The 22,878-nt window shown below is 47.3% G+C and overlaps 1 protein-coding gene across 7 annotated transcripts in view; it reads left to right on the top strand.

Moving 5' to 3' along the window:
• The window catches only part of DOCK11 (dedicator of cytokinesis 11), a 130,106-nt gene that overhangs the window by 94,001 nt on the left and 13,227 nt on the right, over positions 1 to 22,878 (top strand). For all 7 annotated transcript variants that reach the window (XM_053273842.1, XM_053273841.1, XM_053273840.1 and 4 more), the window contains 10 exons: positions 393 to 530; positions 2,113 to 2,295; positions 4,511 to 4,624; positions 11,247 to 11,462; positions 11,576 to 11,633; positions 15,075 to 15,181; positions 16,819 to 16,941; positions 19,125 to 19,238; positions 20,442 to 20,588; positions 22,333 to 22,543. In XM_053273842.1, the coding sequence (XP_053129817.1) occupies positions 393 to 530; positions 2,113 to 2,295; positions 4,511 to 4,624; positions 11,247 to 11,462; positions 11,576 to 11,633; positions 15,075 to 15,181; positions 16,819 to 16,941; positions 19,125 to 19,238; positions 20,442 to 20,588; positions 22,333 to 22,543 (1,411 nt within the window). The remainder of the gene's footprint in view (positions 1 to 392; positions 531 to 2,112; positions 2,296 to 4,510; positions 4,625 to 11,246; positions 11,463 to 11,575; positions 11,634 to 15,074; positions 15,182 to 16,818; positions 16,942 to 19,124; positions 19,239 to 20,441; positions 20,589 to 22,332; positions 22,544 to 22,878) is intronic.

Consider the following 22,878-nt stretch of genomic DNA (forward strand, 5'->3'; position numbering starts at 1 on the left):
ATAAGATATTCCCCTTAAGGGATGGAACCGCTCTGGGAAGAGCAGAAGGTTCCAAGTTCCCTCCCTGGCAGCATCTCCAAGATAGGGCTGAGAGAGACTCTTGCCTGCAGCCTGAGGAAGCCGCTGCCAGTTTGTGTTGACAATATTGTGTTGGATGGACCAAGGGTCTGACTCAGTATGTAGCAACTTCCTATGTTCCTAAATAAATGCTTGCAGAGCGCGGCATTTCCTAGCATGTCATCTGGCACTTTCCCTTCTGTCCCACACTTTGGTTCTTCCTTAGCAGATCTGTGGTCTGTCTAGTGTGAGGGAGGGTTTGCTCTGCATCACAGCACGTTTCTGGAGAGCCGCTCCATCCTTCTGCCAAAACAAACCACCTCCTTGTTCTCTAGAACCAGCTCTTGAACAACGACGGCCACAACCCCCTGATGAAAAAGGTCTTTGATGTTCACCTTGCCTTTCTCAAGAACGGGCAGTCCGAGGCCACCCTTAAGCACGTCTTCGCGTCTCTGAGAGCGTTCATAAACAAGGTAGGCTTGCATATATATCCATCAACTTTGAAACTGTATATGAGTATATTCAACTGCCTATATTTAGCCAAACCATTGGCCCATCTGGCTCAGTCCTGTCCACACTGGCTGGCAGCAACTCTCTCTAGGGTTTGGGGTGTTTCCCAGCCCTACCTGGAGATGCTGCCAGGGATTGAACCTGGGACCTTCTGGGCACAGCTGCTCTCCCATCTGATGAATGCTCCTGATGAACATGTGAAGCTGCCCATCTCTCTCCTGCTATTGCTCCCCTTCTGCTTTGCATGCAGAAGGTTCAGAGTATCTCCCATTAAAGGATCAAGTAGCAGATGATGGGGAAAGCCCTGCCTTGAGAGATCCTGGAGAACTGCTGCCCGCCAGAGTAGACAATACCGGGCAAGGTAGACCAATAGTCTGACTTGGCAGGAGACAGCTTCATACATTCCTGTGAAGAAATGTTATTAAATCCGTGCAAGGTCTCAAATGCTGTTTGCCTTTGGTGTGGGCCACATATGCAGAGAATGAGGCGGTCGAGTCCTGAGGTGACAGAACAGACTATGGCCGCATTCTCACGTAACGCGGAACTGCAGTTGAATAGGCCTGCGGTTCTGCAGCCATTACATCCGAGTGCGGGGATTCGGGGAACTGGAATCCGACGAGGCGGTGAAACCGAGGGTTCAGAATTGGAACTCCAAATGGAACCCTTGGGTTGTCATGAGTTTCATTGCCGCAACCTGAGGTTCCAGGCAGCCTGCGGTACGTCCGAATTCGGAACCACAGGCTGCCTCCACTGGAACCGGAGTTGAGGGAGGAAGCTCCTCTCTCAACTCCGGCATGATTGGCTATGCGGGCTGTCCTTCAGTAAAGAAGGAAGCCCACGCAGCCGCCTCCGTCGCCTCTCTGCAGTCTCACTAACTGAAGGGAGGCAGCTCTCCCGAATGTACAAATGCGGGCGGGGGAGGGGGTGCGGAACCGCAGGTCCATTGGACCCACTGTTCTGCGTTACATGTGAATGCGGCCAGTACCTCTTCTGTCTGTAGGAGTGGGGAGCACCATTTTTTTTTTAATGTCCCCATTGGAGCGGGGGGGAGGGCGGGATTTCTCTATAAGGGAAAATGTAGCATGGGGAGAGAGCTTGTAGGCAAGTCCGCTCTCTGCTGCGCTAGAATTCCAATTGGAAGGGATTCTTTTTTAAGGGAGGGGATCGTTCCAGAATGCGATTCCCCACCTGCAGTGTTGCCATTCATTCCACCGCCCCACCCGGATATCTCTTGCCTCCTTCTGTCCTCCGCCTTCTTTACTGAGCAGGAGGAGAGCAACTGGCCCTATCCATCCCCAACACAACAACCTTCCAGTGGCTGGTGGTGGTGTCTATCTTGTGTTTCTTTTTAAGATTGTGAGTCCTTTGTGGACAGAGATGTATGTATGTATGTATGTATTTGTAAACCACTTTGGGAACTTTTGTTGAAAAACAGTATATAAATATTTGTCGTATTCATACGCGACCAGCAGGCTTTACAAAACAGAGGAGTGATCTTCCTGTGTTCCAACCCCTCCCCTGTCCCCCGTCCTGTGGCCCGTCCAGTTCCCTGCAGCTTTTTTCAAGGGCCGGGTGAACATGTGCGCTGCCCTCTGCTACGAAGTCCTGAAGTGCTGCACCTCCAAGCTGAGCTTGACTCGGAGCGAGGCCTCCGCCCTTCTGTATCTGCTCATGAGGAACAACTTTGAGTTCACCAAGCGGAAAACCTTCCTAAGGACTCATCTCCAGGTCAGTGCAAGGGAGAGCAATATCGCTGTGCAAGAGAGAAGGAACCGGGCCAGAATTCGCATCCCTTACATCCAGGGTCCCCAACCTGGGTCCCCCAGATGTGGTTGGACTACAACTCCCATAGGATGGGATGCTGGGAATTGTAGTCCAGCAACATCTGGGGACCCAAGATTAGGAACTCTATGCTTTCAGGATTACCGTATGTAATCCAAGTCAGCATTTCAAGACTTGTAATTCAAGACTCCTCAATCCAAGACTGCGTTCCCCTGCCCCTAGTTCTTTGATGTTAGAAATAGGGGGGTCATCTTAAATTCAGAATCCTGTTCCTTTAAGGTAAATACAGGAATATCCTGTATTTAACCTCTTGTTTTTAAGGGGATCATCTTAAACTCTGAGTCCTCTTCTATTCAGGTAAATACGGTATTCTTTGCTTGAGTTGGAGTTTGCATAAATGTGTGTGAATGTCTGCCCTGGTGGTGCAGTGGTAAAACTGCCGCCCTGTAACCAGAAGGTTACAAGTTCGATCCTGACCAGGGGCTCAAGGTTGACTCAGCCTTCCATCCTTCCGAGGTCGGTAAAACGAGTATCCAGAATGTTGGGGGGCAATATGCTAAATCATTGTAGACCGCTTAGAGAGCTTCCAGCTATAGAGCGGTATATAAATGTAAGTGCTATTGCTATAAGTGCTAAATGCACACCTCACATTGATTTTAGTGCTGTAAAATCAATAACTGGTTATACCAGGAATTACATGGCCAAGATGTAAACCGGTTGGAAGCCTGGTTTCTTTGTGTTTGGTCTCTGTACAAGAGTAATAATGTAATAACAATATTGTTGCTAAAGAGTAGCTCCACTTCTTTTCTGAATTAAAATTGGGCCGCATTACACTCAGGAGGAGGTCCCTTTCTGAAGGGTTGGAATTGCCCCCACTTGGAGGACTCACACAGGGGCATGGTGGGGCACTGCTGAGCAGCCTCCACTGAGGGCAGGTAATTCTCTGTCCTGGTAGGAATGTGCGAACCGGCTCGACCTCGAGCCGGTTCACCATCAAGCCGGCCCGGTCCAAGGGCTTATCCTGGAGCCAGACCAGGTCCGGTTCAGCTTGAGTTTTTTTATTAAACGAACAAACAAAAGTCGCTGACACCCCCAAACCAGGCCCAAACCGAATTCAAGCCGAGCCAGGCCCCTCGTTCAGGGTGCCCAAACAGAACATGCCCGATTCGGTTCGAGCCCAGTTCAGACTAGAACTGAACTAAGCAGACCGTTTTGTGCACATCCCTATGTCCTGGTTGCAATTCTCATCCGAACACAGAAATGCAGTAAAATTCCAGAGGCCGATGGGAAATGGGGACTCATACAGAGCTGCAACAGGCAACCTCCTTTAGATGTGGGGGTACTTGGGGGCTCACAGGAGGTTCTGTATAATGCAGTGATCCTCATTGTTTTTCAAGTGGGGCCCACTTGGGCGAAAACCCGTCAATGTCAGTTATTTATTTATTATTTATATATTTAACGAATTTGTATGCCACCCAAAACTCACGTCATTTCCCACTGTACTGACCTCTGCCCAGTCTATACTTCCTAGCTCTCCATGCATGCCATGCGTGATGGAGGGGCCCATGACAGCTCCTTTAAAAGGCACAGCACTGCACAGTGAGAATGGTTGTCTCCACATGTTGCCAGGAGGACTACGCAGAGGATTCTGCTTTGACCAAAGTGTCACACAAGCCTAGTCAGGGTGCCACACCAAAAAGTCCCTCTCCCCCTGGTAGCCACCTGCCTCACCTTGTTTTGCAGGGGCACCCAGAGGAGGGCCTTTGAAGATCTTAAGGTATGGGTAGGGACAAATGGGGCAAGGCGCTCTTTCAAGGAACCCAGTCCAAATCTCAAGCCATCCTGTTTCTTTTTAGATCGTGATCCCTTTGGGGACAGGGATCCATCTTACTTATTTGTTGTTTCTCTATGTGAACCGCTTTGGAAACATTTGTTGGAAAAGTGGTATATAAATATTTGTAGTAGTATAGTGAAGGATACTGGGGAAATGAAGTGTTCTTGTGCAGTATGCAAAGTTTGGGGATTCCCGTGCTAGCGGAACTGGGGGGATCAAAACCATCCTTCTTGGGATTTTTAGGTTTAGGCTAGCTTGTGCCATTTATTGAGCAATTGTATACTCTGGAAAACAACCTTTCCCTTCATGTCCCTGTTGCTCCAATAGATCATTATTGCCGTGAGCCAGCTGGTCGCTGACGTGGGGCTTAGCGGAGGTTCAAGGTTCCAGGAATCGCTGTCCATAATCAATAACTTTGCCAACAGCGACCGACCTGTGAAGGTAGGTTGGGATTCCTGTGAGCAAAGAAAGGGCTTTGCTCTGGGCAGAGCACACGTCCTGGAAGAAGGGGCCATGTGCTTCAATGCGGGCTTTAATGGCTGTGTGATGTGTGGTTTTCTGATTGCATGCAACTGTGCCATAATCTTCTATTTGCTCAGGGAGAGAAGGGACGCTCTTTCTAGCAGTTGCTGTGGTAGCCGTTGAGGTGAATTGCAGCATTCTTCCTGTTATGAACGTTGAGAGAGAATCTGTTGAGTTCACACCATGACTGAGGTCTCACAAATCCACTGTCACCCCTCACTTTTTTTTTTTGAACTAATCTGCCTGTTGCATAGCTTGGGCAGCAGCAACAATTGTGTGCCCAGGAGTCCTGACTGCTGGTGGATTCCATTCCTCCTCCCCCTCCCGGCCCACCACCATGACAGTCCAGAGTACCTCACTCAGATATGGCTTAGTAATGAGGCCACATGATCACATCTCCCCTCTAGGGCAACAGAGAACATATAAGAACAGCCCTGCCAGATCAGGCCCAAGGCCTATCACGTCCAGCATCCTGTTTCCCACAGTGGCCCACCTGATGCCTCTGGGGAGTCCACAGGCAAGAGGTGAGGGCAGGACCTCTCTCCCGCTGTTGCTCACCTGCAACTGGTATTTAGAGGCATCTCATCTCTGAGGCTGGAGGTAGCCTATAGCCACCAGACTAGTAGCCATTGATAGACCTGTCCACCGTGGATTTCTACAAGCCCCTTTGAAATCTATCCAAGCTAGTGGCCATCGCCACATCCCGTGGCAGAGAATTCCATAGATTAATTGTGTGCTGTGTCAAAAAGTATTTACTTTTGTCAGTCCTAAATTTCCCAACATTCAGTTTCATGGGATAACCCGTGGTTCAGGTGGTGTTAGAGAGGGAGAAAAATTTCTCCCTGTCCACTCTCTCTACTCCATGCATAACTTTATATAGTGCTATCATGTCTCCCCCTAGTTGCCTCTTTTCCAGACTAAAAAGCCCCCGATGCTGTAGCCTTGACTCCTAAGGAAGGTGCTCCGGGCCCCTGGATATCTTGGTTGTCCACTTCTGCACCTTTTCCAGTTCTACCATGTCAATGTCTTTGCCCTTTTCTGTGTGACAGCCCAAATGAAGAGGGCTATCACGACTCCCATCACACTTCTCTGTTCCCAGCTAAACATAACCAGTTCCTTCAGTCTTTCCTCACACAGCTTCTTCTCCAGACCCCAGCCATCTTCGTTGCCCACTTCTGAACCTATTCCAATTTGTCTGTTTGAGCATCCTTATTAAAAAGTGATGCCCAGAACAAGACACAGTGCTCCAAATGAGTTCTGACTAGTGCAAAGTAAAGGGGAATGGTTATCAGTACATGGAAGCTATGACGTTATGAATGCATCCTAAAATCACGTTAGCCTTTTTTGCAGCTACCTCACACTGCTGACTTGTGTTCAGCTTGTGATGGACTGGAATCCCAAAATCCTTTTCACATGTCCTGCTTCCAAGCCAGGTATTCCGCACCCAATACATGTGCATTTGATATTTTTTCGCCTTTACGTACATGCAGAATTTTGCATTGTCTCTTTGAATTTCATTTTGATTGATTGATTAAGTGTTGTCAAGTCAGTGCCAGCTCTTAGCGACCACATTCTCTCCAGGATGATCTGTCTTCAACTTGGCCTTTAAGGTCTCTCAGTGGTGCATTCATTGCTGTCGTAATCGAGTCCATCCACCTTGCTGCTGGTCATCTTCTTCTTCTCTTTCCTTCCACTTTGCCCAGCATGATGGACTTCTCAAGGGAGCTGGGTCTTCGCATACTGTGTCCAAAGTATGATGGTTTGAGCCTGGTCATTTGTGCCTCGAGTGAAAATTCTGGATTGATTCATTCTATGATCCATTGGTTTGTTTTCCTGGCTGTCCATGGTATCCTCAAAAGTCTCCAGCACCAAAGTTCAAAAGCGTCAATTCTTTTTCTATCTTGCTTCTTCAAAGTCCAGCTTTCACATCCATAGAGTGCCACGGAAAAAACCATTGTCCGAACGATCCTAATTTTTGTAGGTATAGACACATCACGCCATCTAAATATCCTTTCCAAGGCCTTAATTGCAACCCTACCAAGTGCTAGTCTGTGGCATATTTCTTGACTGCTGGATCCTTGACTGTTGATTATGCCTAAAAGGCATAAGCTATCCACCTCTTCAATGTCTTCATTATCAATTCTGATTTTGCTAGTTCCTTATGCTTTTCGGTACGTACGGAAATAGCAGCAATGTTTCTTTTTTTAAGACTTGCGTTTCCTTTTCAGTAAAAATCTGCTTCCTGCCTGCCGTTCTGGCACAGTTGCCTGCAGTGCTGGCAAAGAAGCATTTCTTGCCGCATGATGCATAGGTGTGTGGTGTATCCAGAGCTGGGTACATTTAGTTTGATTTTGAGTGCTGTCAGGTGTAGGAAGCTCACCAGTGGCTTGGGGGACATGCTCCTGCCAGCAGCTCCCATCCCCTTACAAATCAATGTGTACACCTTGTGTACACGCAAATCATTGTGTACACAATGTGTACACAATGTGTACACGAATGAGCCCCTGGTGGCGCAGTGGTAAAACTGCCGCCCTGTAACCAGAAGGTTACAAGTTCGATCCTGACCAGAGGCTCAAGGTTGACTCAGCCTTCCATCCTTCCGAGGTCGGTAAAATGAGTACCCAGAATGTTGGGGGCAATATGCTAAAATCATTGTAAACCGCTTAGAGAGCTCCGGCTATAGAGCGGTATATAAATGTAAGTGCTATTGCTGCTAAGTGCTACACCTTAACCACACATCTCAGCATCAACATCAGATGCAAGGAGCATGGCCAGTATTGGTCCACTCAGCCCCACTCCTGATTCTTTCCATCCAGCACAGGGAGGATCAGGAGTCAGGCTGAGTGACCCTGCTCCCGATACTGACCACGCCCCCTGCATCTGACATTGGTGCAGGGGGCGTGGCCACTCCTGGGAAGAGGGGTTGCTCAACCCTTCTCCTGATCCTTCCTGGTCAGTGCTTCATTCAAGCGCTGAGTGGCCGAGGGTTCCTTTCTCTGCCTTGCTGGGAGTGAGGCAAGGAAAGAAACCCCCAGCCAGCCAGTGCTTGAACAGGAGAAGGAGAGTCTCGTGCTTCCAGCCAGTGAACACCTCGTGTGTCAGGGGGTGGGGGTGTCGGGGGGGTGTCCTGGGGAAGGGGATGCTGTGATAGCTCACACCCTAACTTCACTCAGCGTTCACCGGAATCAGCCTGTCTCCTGATTCTCCCTGTGCTGGATAGGAAGAATCATGAGTGCGGCTGAGTGGAGTGGGGCGTGTGCATGGGAGGAAAGGGGGTACCCTGTGGGAGGGGGTGTCGTGGTGGTCCGGCCCCAGCAGCCTGAGGGTGCTCAATCTTCCAAAGACAGAAACATTTCTAGTCCATATGACTGTGACCATATGGCCCTAAACCTGCAGAACTCCTTCCCATTGCCCTGCCTGATAGGAGCAGAATAAATTATTACTATTATTTCTTGTTTACACAGTCAGACAGGTGCTATTGACTGGTTTGTCAATAGACAAGGATGGCTGGATTTTATTATCAATATTGTTGCTGTTGTTATTATAGATATCGTCGCAGAATATAGGCTGTTCCCAGTAAAGCTGCTTTTTGTAATTGGCTGATGGTGATTTCTGTGGCCCCGATGGTGTTGAGGTGCTCTTCAAGGTCTTTTGGAACTGCACCCAGGGCGCCAATTACCACTGGGATTATTTTGGTCTTCTTCTGCCACTGCCTTTCAATTTCAATTTGTAGATCTTTGTATTTTGTGATTTTTTTTCTATTTCTTTTTCTTCTATTCTGGTATTGCTATGTCGATTATTTTCACTTGTTGTTGTTGTTGTTATGTCGATTAGTTTGACTTCTTCTTCTTCTTCTTCTTGTTATTTACATTTTATATGCCAAAGAAGCCAGTATATGCAATATTTCCTCATTTGTGTAATTTTATACTGGTGTCAGGATTCAGCTCTTTGAACAGAGGATGCTACTGACTTCACAGTCAGACCCTTGGTCCTTCTAGCTCAGGATGTCTACAGTAACTGTCAGTGGCTCTCCAAAGTTCCAGACAGGAACTTTTGCCAGCCCTACCTGGAGATGCTGCCAGGGATTGAACCTGGGGCTTTCTGCATGCAAGCAGATGCTCCAGCACTGAGTTACAGCCCCATCTCTTTTTTAAAAAAAGGCATGGAATATATTTACTTTTTTGTGCAGAGCACAACCTGGGCACGTCCCGTGCCAAGAACAGGCAAAAAGTAATCGATGAGCATATCAAGGCAACGGGGATGTTTGCTCCCTCTTCATTCAGGAAGAAAGATAAGAGTGCACACTGCTGCAGGCATGCTTTCTCTCACATTTCTTATTAATTCTGCAAGAACCTGAACGTAAGAACAGCCCTGCTGGATCAGGCTCAAGGCCCATCTGGTCCAAAATTCTGTTTCACACAGTGGCCCACCAGATGCCTATGGAAGCCCACAGGCAAATGCTGAGGACATGCCCTCTCTCCTGCTGTTACTCCTCTGCAACAGGTATTTAGAGGCATCTTGCCTCTGAGGCTAACTCTAACCCTCAGACTAGTAGCCAGTGACAGACCTGTCCTCCATGAATTTATCTAAACCTCTCTTAAAAGCCATCCAAGCTAGCGGCCATCACCACATCCAGTGGGAGAGAGTTCCATAGATTAATTATGTACTGTGTGAAAAAGTACTTCCTTTTGTCAGTCCTAAATTTCTTGGCAATCAGTTTCATGGGATGACCCCTGGTTCTAGTGTTATGTGAGAGGGAGAAAAATTTCTCTGTGTCAACTTCCTCCACATCATGCATGATTTTATAGATCTCTGTCATATCTCCCCACAGACATCTTTTTTTCTAAACTAAAAAACCTCAGATGCTGTAGCCTTGCCTCATAAGGAAGGTGCTCCAGGCACCTTCAGATCATTTTGGTTGCCCTCTTCTGCAGCTTCTTCAGTTCTACAATGTCCTTCTTAAAGTATGGTGACCGGAACCTGAATTGGATTTGACCTGGTTCACATGATCCAACAAACCATGGTTTGTTGCTTCAGGGGGGGGAAGGCAAGCTGAGTAAGCCCCAAGCCCATGTGCTTTTCCCTTCCCCCACCCGTCCTGCTCCCCTCACACATGAAGGAATCCTGTCTTGCTGAACCAGCACTGTGCATGTCATCTGAACCCAGGAAGCTCAGTTTCACTGTGGTTTGCAAATCAGGATGTGAAGTCAAACTTGATCTGAGTTTCGTATCCTGGTTTGCCAGCCCATTGCTCAACCACAGCTCTGAGGTTCAGACAAGACACAGAGCTGTGGCTTGATAAGCCAGGAATCCTCACTCGAAGTTGGGGAAGGGCAGGAGTGAGCTCATGAGTTCGGCGATTCTTCGACTCACTCTGTCTGAACTCAGCTTTTGTCTCTGCTGGCTTCTCAAGACCTGTAAGAGAATAAGATAACAACTGCTATTCTTTAGTGCTGTAAGAGAACAACCACAACAACATTTATAATAACTTTATTTGCTGACTGCCCCATAGCATTTGTTCTCTGGGTGGCTCACAAAGAAAGACAATAAAACATGCAATTAAAACCCGTTAAAATGGGGGAGGCAGGAGATTACAATAATATACAAAAACATTTTTAAAACTTTAAAAAACCCTTCTTGAAAGGCCTGGATGAACAAAAAGGTCTTCACCTGGCATCTAAAAGATCATAGGGATGGTGCCAAGCAAGCCTCATTGGGAAGGCTATTCTATAAACAGGGTGCCACCTTCACGGCAGAAAAGGGAGAGGAAAAATTAAGTTGCATAAGTCACAAGTTAAAAAATAAAAAAGCAATAGTTATATCAGAAAAAACTAAAAGTCCAGTTTCAAGAGTAGACAGATATGTACAAAAGGGGGGTGGGTGTAGACTGACCTTAAAAAAATGCACTGCTTTCCATTCTTCTCAAGCCGAGTACAGGCAGCTGGAAATGCCAAGGAAAAAAAATTCAGAGTGAGATCGCCCAACGTCAAAGACACCAGGCAGCCCTCACAACTTTGAATTAGCTCCTTTCTTCTGTTTTTCAAACTCTTGCAGCTTGGTCAATAAAGAACTTGAGAGATGAGAAAGCCAGTTGGTATATTGCTTTTGCTCAGATCGCCATCTTGCCCAACCCCCTCCACTCTGTATTTAAGACGATCCTCTAAAAAACAGAGGTTAAATATGGGTTATACCTGCATTTACCCAAAGGGGATAGGACTTTGAATGTAATACGCCCCCTCACCCCAGTTTCTAACATCAAAGAACCTGGGGGAAACCTAGTCTTGGATTCAGGTAAACACAGTATAGCGGGGGAAGTGGTACTTTACTTTCCCCTGCAGTGGGGCTAACAGTCACTTTGATGTGGGGGCAAGGGAAATGATGCCCAGAAAAGGTTAAAAACGTCCTCCCCGGATCGCCACTGTATCCAATTTGAGGGCCCTGCATTTGTGTTTTAAGTTTACAGCGATCTGAGATCTGATCTTGGAGGTCTGATCTGATCACTTTGTCTCTTTCCGCCTTCCCTTGGCTGTTTTTACGGCAGTCAACAGCTTTTCCTTCTGAAGTCAAAGACTTGACCAAGAGAATCCGGACTGTGCTGATGGCCACAGCTCAGATGAAGGAGCACGAGAAGGACCCCGAGATGCTGATTGACCTGCAGTATAGTTTGGCCAAGTCCTACGCCAGCACGCCGGAGCTGAGGAAGACGTGGCTGGACAGCATGGCCAGGATCCATGTCAAGAATGGCGATTTCTCCGAGGTAAGGGCCTTGGTGGATTCTAAGGCCTCTAGTTGGGACACACAGGTTATGTATTGGCTGCACTACTGACTCTTTCTTCTTGGCCCTTTTTTTTTCTTTCTTTCTTTTTGCAGGCGGCCATGTGCTATGTCCACATTGCAGCACTTGTGACGGAGTTCCTGCACCGAAAAAGTAAGCACTTGATGTAGGAAGGCTGAAAAGGGAAGCTTGTTATGAGAATATTGTTGGGAATTCTCTCTGGTAAGAGATACCCTTCAAATATAGCAGAGTGCACAGAGGCACAACACAGCAGAGTCTGCCCAGGCATGTGTGTATGCTAAGAGTAAAATAACTTGGAGCCAGTTCATAGTTTCTAATCAATATATGGAGTATTTATTAGTGAACTCCATTCTAGATAGTAAAGTGGAGAGATAGTATCTCTAATCTAGCTAGCTAGCTGGATGCACATGGATGCATCTCTGCATGCATGGTGCAGAGAGAGAGAGGAGCTTGCATGTTGCAAGGGAGAAGGAAGAGGAAGTGGCCAGGCAGAAAGGAAGGAAGTCCCTAAGAATAGCAATCTACATAACAAAGGGATAGTGTCAGAGCAGTAGAGAAGGGATGACCAATGTCTTGACCTCTCTAGCCCTCTGACTCACTAGTCTGTCCCCCTCTGTCATTGAGACATGAGACAGCGTAAAGTCCTTCATTTCCAACAAATATAAGAAAAGCCTGGCTGGGTCTGGCCAAAGGCCCATCCCGTCCAACGTTCTGCTTCACGTAGTGGCCAGCCAGGAGCATTGGAGAATCCTACCAGCAGAGAAAAGAGGGCAGTGTTGGTGTTCCCCAGACCCTGGCGTCCAGGGGCAAGCCCTCTCTGATGCAGTCTGCGGCTATCCAGGCTAGTATCCACTGGTGGCCCTGTCCTCCATGAGTTTGCCTGGTCCCTTCCTAAAACCATCTAGATTGGTCGCCATCGTCACATCTGGTGGCAGAGAATTTCGTAGTTCAACCACAAGTTGTGTAAAGAAGTACTTGCTTTTGTCTTTCCTGACTCTCTCAGCCTTAAGCTTCAATGGATAGCCCCAGCTTCTATTATGGGAGAGGGAGAAAAACTTCTCTCCAACCACTTGATCCACACCATGTGTATTAAGAACATATGAACAGCCTTGTTGGATCAGGCCCAAGGCCTATCTAGTCCAGCATCCTGTTTCACACAGTGGCCCACCAGATGCCTCTGAGAAACCTACAGGCGAGAAGGGAGGGCATGCCCTCTCTCCTGCTGTTGCTCCTCTACAACTGCTATTTAGAGGCACATCTTGTCTCTGAGCTGGAGGTGGTTTATAGCCCTCAGACGAGTAGCCTTTGATAGACTTGTGTTGTCTTCTGCGTCAGAGCAATGGTCCACCTGGGTCTGTGTGATCTGACTGGCAGCAGCTCTCCGGGGGTTTCAGACAAGGGTATCCAAACCCTACCTGGAGATGCTGCCAGGGATCAAACCCAGGGCCTTCTGCAAGCAAAGCAGGGACTCTCCCACAGGGCGAACCCATCTCAGTGCTGTTTGGAAGGCTTGGATCCTGGGCTTCTGAGCAGATCCCAGCCTCGCTGGTGTGATGAGATTCTGAGGCTCCAAATGGCCGGGGCTGGGGGCCTTGCGCCCGCCCCCCAAGCTGCACTTTATTAAAAAATTTTAATTCTTACCCTGGCCAAGGGGTGGCTGTGGTGGGGAGCGGAGCAGTCCTTCTCCCTTCTCTCCCTGCCCCTTCCATGGCAGTGGGGACCAGGAACAACCCTAGGCCCTTCCATTCGGGCCAGCGTCTTCAAGCAATGGCGATTTGCACCTGCATGGTTGAGATCGTTGAAAGCCCGAGTCCGTCTGATCCGATCCATCACCGGTTCATCGGGTGGCGACCTGGGATAGGGTCTCCTCTGTTGCCGCCCCTGGGTTGTGGAACATGCTCCCCACAGATATTAATCTTTCTTGGAGGCCTTCCGGGGAGCCTTACAAGAACCATCTTTTTAGCCTGGCTTTTAATGATGCCGAGTTTTAATTTTAATGGGTTTTAATCTGGTTTAAATGTTTTCTGACTTTAATTGTTTTATTAGGTGTGTGATTTTAATGTCAACCGCCCTGAGCCACTTTAGGAAGGATGGTATATTAATTAATTAGTTAGTTTTTAGTTTTTTGGTTGGTTAGATAGATAGATAGAATCAGTCCCTGGAAAGTCCTTTGAAATCCAGGAGAGCACTCAACCATAAAACAAGTCATTTATTGTTTTAATTCTCCCATATCCACTCAAAGCACAGCCACTTGTTCTGCGGTGGCTCTCACTTCTCTTTTTTTCCCTTAATTATAGATGCCTTTTTAAAATGTCTTTATACATTTTTCCACTGGTGTGTGGGAATAAAAGAGGAAGCAGGGTTCATAAAACAGAAGTTCCCAGAGCACAGACATTCTTAACAGTAGTGGGAAGAGTGTGTGCCCTTTACTTTAAGGAAACCGACATTAGCCCTCCAAATACCCTGTGTGCATTTCCTTTGCAAAATGCGGCTGAGTTTCATGCCATATAGAGTGAGTTTCCTATGCTTATCGCACAGATTTCATGGAAAACATTAACAGGACAGGAGCCGAGGTTGGGTGGGTGATGCAGGATGCTAGAAACCTTGCTTAGCCCCCTGTCTGGTTTCTAAGCCTTGGACTAACATCAGGCAGTTCACAAGGTCAACATTATTTAGGCCTGGTCAAGTTCCTTCCCCCACCCAGCTGTTTTTGGACTACAACTCCCACAATCCCTGGTCACAGTGGCCAATAGCCAAGGATTATGGGAGTTGTAGGCCAACATCTGCAGGAGGGCCAAAGCTGAGCAGGCCTGGGGACGAATTGTCCCTTGTGCCAAGCTGGTTTTGCCCTGGTTTGCATTTGAATGGGAGGCTACATGTGAGCACTGTAAGATATTCCCCTCAGGGGATGGGGCTGCTCTGGGAAGAGCTTCTGCCTGCTTGCATGCAGAAGGTTCCAAGTCCCTTCCCTGGCATCTCCAGATAGGGCTGGGAGAGACTCCTGCCTGTAACCTTGGAGAAGCCGCTGCCAGTCTGGGTAGACAATACTGAGCTAGATGAAGCAATGATCTGACTCGATATACGGCAGCTTCCTATGTCCCTATGCTGTAGTGCTCTTCCTACCCAGCTGAGGCTTAGCTCATGATCAAGCTCCCCGCCTCTGACTTTCTTTTAACTGACACATGGTCAGCCAACAGAGCGTGCCTCACTTCCGAATTAAGGTAGGAGGTTTCTCCTTCCCTAACGTCCGTCATGTGAGCTGTCCCGGCACCTACATGAACAACTAGAAAACAGTGAGGGCTACAGGCTGGTGCGTGGTTTTGCTGAATTTATAACTGGGCACTTACATTTGTTACTAGTTCTCCACTGGTTCCAACAGCCTTGCAGGTATGTGTTATGTATAAAGCCCTGGATGAATGGATCATCTGCAGCTTTAGCTGTGTGGTTCTTATTCAGCTGACCGCCAGCTATGCGCTCTCTCTCACTCTCACTCTCTCTCTCTCTCTCTCTCTCTCTCTCTCTCTCTCTCTCTCTCTCTCTCTCTCTCTCCACCTTTCTTCCTCCTGGCTGTAGAATTATTCCCTACAGGCTGTTCAGCCTTCAAGAAAATCACACCCAACATTGGTGAAGAGGGTGCAATGAAGGAAGACGCCGGGATGATGGACGTTCATTACAGTGAGGTAATGAAGACTGCTAATTGGGTTGCATACAGTTTCAGAAGATCAACTCATTCAGAGCAAAGGTCCTGGGTGGAGGGAAAACAAATATTCATAGAAAGCCACCTCTTGGCAAGAGGTTCCTCTCAAGGGCAAGGGTTCCTAGGCTGGGGTCCTTAGATGTTGCTGGACTACAACTCCCATCATCCCCAACCACTTGAGATGAGGGGGGTTGTAGTCCATATAGGACCCAGTTTGGGAACTCTTGCTCTCAGGGATTCTCCAGTTTCTCCGTCCTTTCTGTCCGCAACTTGCTGACTCAGCCATCTGATGAAGGAAGCAAGAAGCTATGAAGACATGTGATGAGCTGTGCTGGATTAGACTGGAGAAAGTCTATTGTGTACAACACCCTGGGGCTAGTCAGCTGCCTCTAGGAAGTCCCCAAACAGGGCATGGGGGCAGTGCAGCTCCTCTGTGGTATGCTGTTTGCAGCTGGTACTCTGAGGTAGACTGCTTCTGAGCATGGAGGCCCCCTTCCTTACTGTCATGAGAACCCAGGAGGTAGCCCTACTGGGTCAGGCCAGTGGTCCATCTAATCCAGCATCCGGTTTCTCGGGACAAACCAGATGCACTTGGGGGGCCCACACATGAAGGCACCTGCTAACTGAGCAAAGAGGCATTTTAGTAATGATTCTTTTTATTGACCAAGGGGAGAGCAACTGGCCCTATCCGTCCCCAGCACAGCATCCCTCCAGTGGCTGTTGCTGGTGTTTCTTTTTTAGATTGAGAGCCCTTTGGGGACAGGGAGCCATTTTAGCCAACTATCTATCTATCTATATTTCTCTAAGGCGTACCCGTCGCTAATCCCATGTGTGGCAGCTCTCGCAAGAGTTCGCGAGTGAGCTGCCAGCAGGGGGAAAGGAAAGTGGCGGCGCCAGCAGACAGGCTTGCAGGTGAGGCAGGAAAGATGGCGGTGGGGGAAGAGAAAACGGTGGTGGCAGGCACGGGTGGGCAGGGGAAGAAAACAGCAAGAAAACTGTGGCGGCGGGGGGAAGGAGGGAAAGAAAACGGCGACTGGCAGGGAGGAAGGAAGGAAGGAGAGGGGAGAACTAGAGGCACAGATGCTCTTCACCTGGCCCACCTAGTTTTATTTATTTACTTACCACCTTGGGAAACTTTGGTTGAAAAGCAGTTTATCAATATCTGTGGGATTGTCGTGTAGCACCGTCCCCACCTCCAGCCACTGGGATTTGTAGGCCCCCTTGCTTCTTTCTGCAGCTTCCATCTAGCCACAAATACCTAGGCTTATACTTCTAGTATTCTACGAGAGGCAGAACGAGTCCTCCCTCTCCACTTTCCCCACACTGTGCGTAATTTGATCAGGCTTTCTCGTGCCATTGGCGTCTCCTGCCTTCTTTCTTAGTCATTGTTTTCCTAAACTGCAACATCACCGTGCTGCAGTGAATTCCACCCTCCACCCTACTGGCCTCCGCTCGCTCTTGCTGCTGATGTTTCCCGGCTTCTGTGGGCGGAGGTGACGCCTTCTGGCCCGAAGGTGCCACCTTGACCCCCTTCTGCATGTGTTTCTGCAAGAGTGGGGTCTCCCTGGCAGGGGGGCACTGAGATCCCGGCAGCTTCCCCTTTCTCTGTGCCTTCCGCAGGAGGTGCTGGTGGAGCTGCTAGAGCAGTGTGCCGACGGCCTGTGGAAGGCGGAGCGCTACGAAACCATCTCGGAGGTGGCCAAGATGATCATCCCCATCTACGAAAAGCGGCGGGAGTTTGAGGTAGTGGCTCCTCCCCCAGAGCTGGTCTGGGGAGGAGAGCTGGTCTTGCAGTTAGCAAGCATGAACTGTCCCCTTCGCTAAGCAGGGTCTGCCCTGGTTTGCACTTGAATGGGAGACTGCATGGGTGAGCACTGAAAGATATTCCCCTTAGGGCAGGGCTGTTCAATTTCAGCCCTCCTGCAGATGTTGGCCTGCAATTCCCATAATCCCTGGCTACTGGCCCATGTGGCAGGGGATTATGGGGGTTGTAGTCCAAAAACAGCTGGTGGGGGCAGAGTTGAGCAGGCCTGATCTAGAATGTACCAGTCCCCACGGCTGTCTGGGGGTGGGGCAAGAGGAGGCAGTTCCCAATGAGTTCAAAGGGGCATACTCCCCAGGAGAAGGGGGCTGGTATTGGATTACTGGCTTTGGGAGGAGAGCTGGTGCACAACTGCTCAAGTTCAGCCCTCCTGCAGATGTTGGCCTACAATTCCCATAATCCCTGGCTATTGGCCACTGTGGCTGGAGATTATGGGAGTTGTAGTTCAAAAACAGCTGGGTGGGGCTAAATTGAGCAGGGGTGTTCCATAGCTTAGGGTGTGTACATCTACTAAGTTGGACGGTTGGGAGGAGATCTGGTCTTGTGGCAGCAAGCATGAATTGTCCTCCTGGCTAAGCAGGGTCTGTCCTGGTTGCACTTGAATGGGAGACTTCATGTGTGAGCACTATAAGATATTCCCCTGAGGGAATGGGGCCATAACTCAGTTGAAAAGCATCTGCATACTTGCATGCAGAAAGTCCCTTGGTTCACTCCCTGGCAGCATCTCCAGCTAGGGCTGAAAGCAGTGTTCCCTCGAACAGGGATTCCCAGATGTTGTTGACGACAACTCCCATAATCCCCAAGCCAAAGTCATTGCAGCTGGGGATTCTGGGGGTTGTAGTCAGCAACATCTGGGAATTCCTGTTGAAGGGAACACTGGTTGAGAGGAGTTGTTGTTGTGCCGTCGAGTCTGTGTCGACTCCTGGTGACCACAGAGCTCTGTGGTTGTCTTAGGTAGAATACTTGCCTCCTCCCGCACAGTATGAGATTATGCCTTTCAGCATATTTCTATATCACTGCTGCCCAATATAGGTGGGATTCGAACCAGCAACCTCTTGCCCCCTACACAAGTTACCTCCCCGCTGTGCCATTAGGTGGCTCTGGTTGAGAGTAGGGTTGCCATATTCTGACTTTCTAAATCCGGGTGCCTAATTTGCATGTTATGTAAATTGGCTTGGAAATAATTTTTGAGCAGAAGAGTGATTGCACGTTCCGCTCCATAACTCCGCTTCTGCAAGGGCTAGAGCTTAGCTTTTTTTTTTTTTAAATGAAAGCTGAAATATGGGCGAATCTGAGCGGGCTAAGCAATCTGGATGAGATGCTTAAAATCTGGGTGAAACTCAGAATTTGGGGGGGCATGGCAACTCTAACCTAGCTGCTTCCACCTTCAGAGGTGCTGGATTATCATATTAGAGACTTTAAAAAACATACCCATATTTACCTGAATAGAAAACAACCCCCTTTAAAAATATTTATTTTTAAAAAATATTTATACCCCGCCCCTCCAGTGCAATACTGCTTGGGGCGGCTTACAACAATAAGATAGACACAGATACAAGTCATAAAATTAATTTTTGAAAAAGTCAGAATTAAAAACAATTAGATTCAAATTAAAACTGAAAATTGTAAAAAGCTAAAGAAGCTAAGGAACCTACCAGATATAACAAAATAATAATGATATTTAAAAGCCTCCTTAAAAAGGTGTGTTTTAAGATGTTTTCTAAAAACAATGAGGGAGGGAGCGTGGCGAAGCTCTCCAGGGAGGGTGTTCCAAAGCCAAAAAATATGGTTTAAATATAAGCTATGCTATTTATCCAAAAGGAAGAGGACCCTGGATTTAAGACCCCCCAAATTCTTATGTCAAACAACTTGGGGGGAAATCTTGTCTTGGATTCAGGTAAATTGAATCCAGTTTACGGGTGGATGATTGAGCCGTGGAGGGGGCGGGTGGATGATTGAGGTTAATTATCAAAAGTGGGGCCATGAGCCTGGGACTCGGATCTTTTAAATACCTAGCCACTCCCCTGCTCTGCACAGTACTCAGCCCCACAATTGAGGTTTCAGCTGGCCACAGTTCCGGTGTTGCTTCTTGTTTTCCTTTTAGAAACTTACCCAAATATACAGAACTCTCCACGGAGCTTACACAAAGATCCTGGAAGTGATGCAGACCAAGAAGAGGCTGTTAGGCACCTATTTCAGAGTTGCTTTTTATGGACAGGTAAGCCCGTCAGACAGCCTGTGAAATGAGCTGCACTGCATAGACCACTTGCCCGAATCAGCAGCTGCATATTGATCCGCTCTGGCCTGGGGTGGTTTTTGGGAGTCATCCTTGTTCTACATGTAGCACTTCAGGCCAGAGAAGTTGACTGTTTCTAAGCACGGGCAGGCAGCGTGTGCTCCAAATTCTGTGTTAAGAAGAGCTGGATTCTGCAACCTTTATAAGCTATGCAAGTGGAGAGGGTTGCCCATTTATTTTCCACTGATGGCCATTAACGACTTTAGTTCAGTGACAGACAATTCCCTAAAAAGTGGTTTTCACACCTGGTTAACTACATTTAGGCGCAAAAAAGAGTTCCGATTCCTTTATAACTCAGCTGAAATAGTGACATAGTTTGGACTACTTTGTTGTTAAGTTGCAACGATGTTTGGGGAACAGCTTCCCCTCCACTTCCAGGTGGAAAGCTAAATCATTTAAAAAGAAAAAACTTGGATACTCATCTCTAGGTAGTTAAAAGAGGCTTTTTCAATAACTTTACAATCAAATTACATTCATTTATTTAATTAAGTAAATATTGACTTCCCGCTTACCTGTCTGTACGGTTCACGTTAACTATACATATAAAGCATTGTTATAATAATTCAAAACATACATAATCCACATTACTACTCGATTTTACCCTGCCCAACCTGCTGTTATTACCATATTTCAAACCCTGCTGAAAGGTCCATATTAGAAAAATAGTTCTTTAAGTAAAATAAAAATAGTTCCCATCCTTCTTTGAAATGTTCCAAATTTTCATCCCTTATAAGTGCTGTAAGCTTTGCTATCTCAGCGTATTCCAAAATGTATTTAAAGAATTTTAGTCAGTCATTAACTACTGTAGTTCAATTTCATATATAGCTGGTACTACTTTTCATAAAGTAGGTGTAATTACCATTTAACTACACGAAGGGTGACTGAACTTTAACTACCCTTTTCAAGTGTATCTTCACAGCAGTGAGGACTAGGAACATGCTTTTGTTCTTGAAACCGAAAGGAGATTCTGAGAGAGGTTGAATTCTCCAGTGAGTTGCGCATTTCCATGGAACTGTGTTATGCAGGTAGATTTGAGCATAGAGTTGGTGTCGGTTCATAGTCATTGCTTTGAAAATTTCTGTGGTTTGATTTGTTCAATATCTGCACGTTTCTGATCAACAATAGGCTTTCTTCGAGGAAGAGGATGGCAAGGAATACATCTACAAAGAGCCCAAGCTGACAGGCCTCTCAGAAATCTCTCTGCGCCTGCTGAAGCTTTATGGAGAGAAATTTGGAGCCGAAAACGTCAAAATCATCCAGGATTCGAATAAGGTGCTGTCAAAACCCATGCAGTTCTTCAGCTTTTGACTGCCCTGTTCCACTAGAAATGCAAGCATGGAGATGTTGTTCCAACAACTCTCTCTCTCTAGCCTGAAGGAAATCACAAACTGTGACTCTCATGTGGTCAAAGCCTTGGAACATAAGGAGAGCCCTTCGGTATCAGGCCCAAGGGTTATCTAGTCCAGCATCCTGTTTCCCACAGTGACCCACCAGATGCCTCTGGAAAGCCCACAAGCAGGAGATACAGGCATACCCCCTCTCTTGCTGTTGCTCCCCTGCATCTGGTCTTCAGAGGCATCCTGCCTCTGATCCTGGAGATAGCCTAGAGGCATCAAGACTAGTAGCCATTGATAGACCTGTCCTCCATGAGGCTGGGGGAAGCACTTCAGAAAGCCAGAGGGAGACCATGCCAACCTTGCTAACTGTAGGATGTTGACCTGCAAGGCTTGCTTGCCTGCAGAAGGTCCCAAATTCTGGCAACATTTCCAGGTAGGGCTGGGAAAGACTCCTGCCTGCAACCAAGGGCCCTTGCTGCCTTCTGGCATTCCTTGTGCTCCAGAAGAAGGAGGTCTGGCAGCCAGACGGAGGGACGATATTCAGAGACACTGAAATCCTCTGGAAAATGTGCAAGAGCCAGTTCTACAGAGATATGAGCAAATAAGTTTGGCCTTTGATCTCCGGAGTACACAGAAGAACACGCTAGGCTTCCCAGGGGAAGCACCCCTCATGTAATTTTATATTGTAAATTTTATAGCAATGCTTGTTTGAAACTAATTCCTCCTCTTTTGGGGAAGTTTCCAGGTCACTCTGATGAATTTTACTTAGAGTTTTTGTTATCTGACTTTTGTAAGAAGATCACTTTCAATGTGGCTAGGTTTTGCTACATTATTTGTATTATACGCTCTAGTCTTATGTAATGTTTTTTGTTGTACTGTCTGACATACGATCGTAATAAAGTTTATCTATCTATCCCAGGGGAGCGAGTAGCATTTAAAGGGCATTCATGTATCATTAATGCACATGCATCTCCTGTAGGCAAGAGAGTGTCTTCTTCGCTATGAACCCCACCGCCCATTGAGGTCATCTGAGGAGGTCCGTCTCCAGTTACCACCAACTCATTTGGTGGTCACACAGAGACGGGCCCTCTCGGTAGCTGCCCCTAGATGGTGGAATGCGCTCCCTGCTGAGTTACAATCCTCCCCATCTCTGGCTATTTTTAAAAAAAACATTTGAAAACGCTTTTTTTTACCCAACCTTTCTCTGTTTTTTTTTTTTTAAATACTGTTTGTTTAATTTTATGGTTTTTAAATTATTGTATTGTTTTAACTTTTATATGTGTTGTTATATGTTGAACTGTTTTAACTTTGATATGTGTTTTAATTGTTGTTGGCCTCCCAGAGACGCAAGTTTGGGCAGGGTATACATTTGGTAAATAAATAAAATAAAATAAAATAAATATTGCTGTATCTGACTCCAAATGCAAAACAGGCAGTCAGAAATGTAAGGAGGGTAAACAAAGGGAACTAAAAAAAGCGAAGGGACCACCTAGTCCTCCAAAACCGACAAGGCCTTTGGGGAGAGACGTGGTACATGTTTTCACTGGACCCCAAGAAATGATGCTTAGGCAGTGCTTAGTCATGTGGTTTTTTGGCTCCTGGCCAGACATCCCTACATGTTGTGGAGCTAAGCCGGTCTTCTTGTCTTTGCAATGAACAGCCTCCCTTTCTTCTCTCAGGTGAACGTCAAAGACCTGGACCCCAAGTATGCCCACATCCAGGTGACTTACCTGAAGCCCTTCTTCGACGAGAAAGAGCTCTCGGAGAGGAAGACAGACTTTGAAAGGAACCACAACATCAATAGATTCGTGTTTGAGACACCGTACACTTTATCCGGGAAAAAACACGGGAGTGTTGAGGAACAGTGCAAGAGGCGGACGATCCTTACAAGTGAGTTTGGACTCCCAGAATGCTGGGGGAGAGGCCAGAGGGGAGGAATCATGTCATATCTACCTGCAGAACCCCACTGTGATGTCAGAGCAATTCAGCCAATGGCATAAAGAGATGGGAAGCGGGCAGAGAAGTCAAAAACCGAAGAAACCTTCAAAGATGTTTTTAATAGGAGAACGAAATGACAGTCCATCATAATGATATACCTTTAAGTAAATGTTGCTCGAATTGTGTGCTCAGAGCATAATTTCAAGACTGCAGCTTTGGATCAAGGCTGTTGCTTTCATCGTTTTTAGCCTGCAGTTCTAAATAGCACTTTCCTGGGAGTAGGCACT

This window comes from Hemicordylus capensis, chromosome 11 (assembly GCF_027244095.1).
Source record: "Hemicordylus capensis ecotype Gifberg chromosome 11, rHemCap1.1.pri, whole genome shotgun sequence".
Classification (NCBI taxonomy): Eukaryota; Metazoa; Chordata; class Lepidosauria; order Squamata; family Cordylidae; genus Hemicordylus; species Hemicordylus capensis.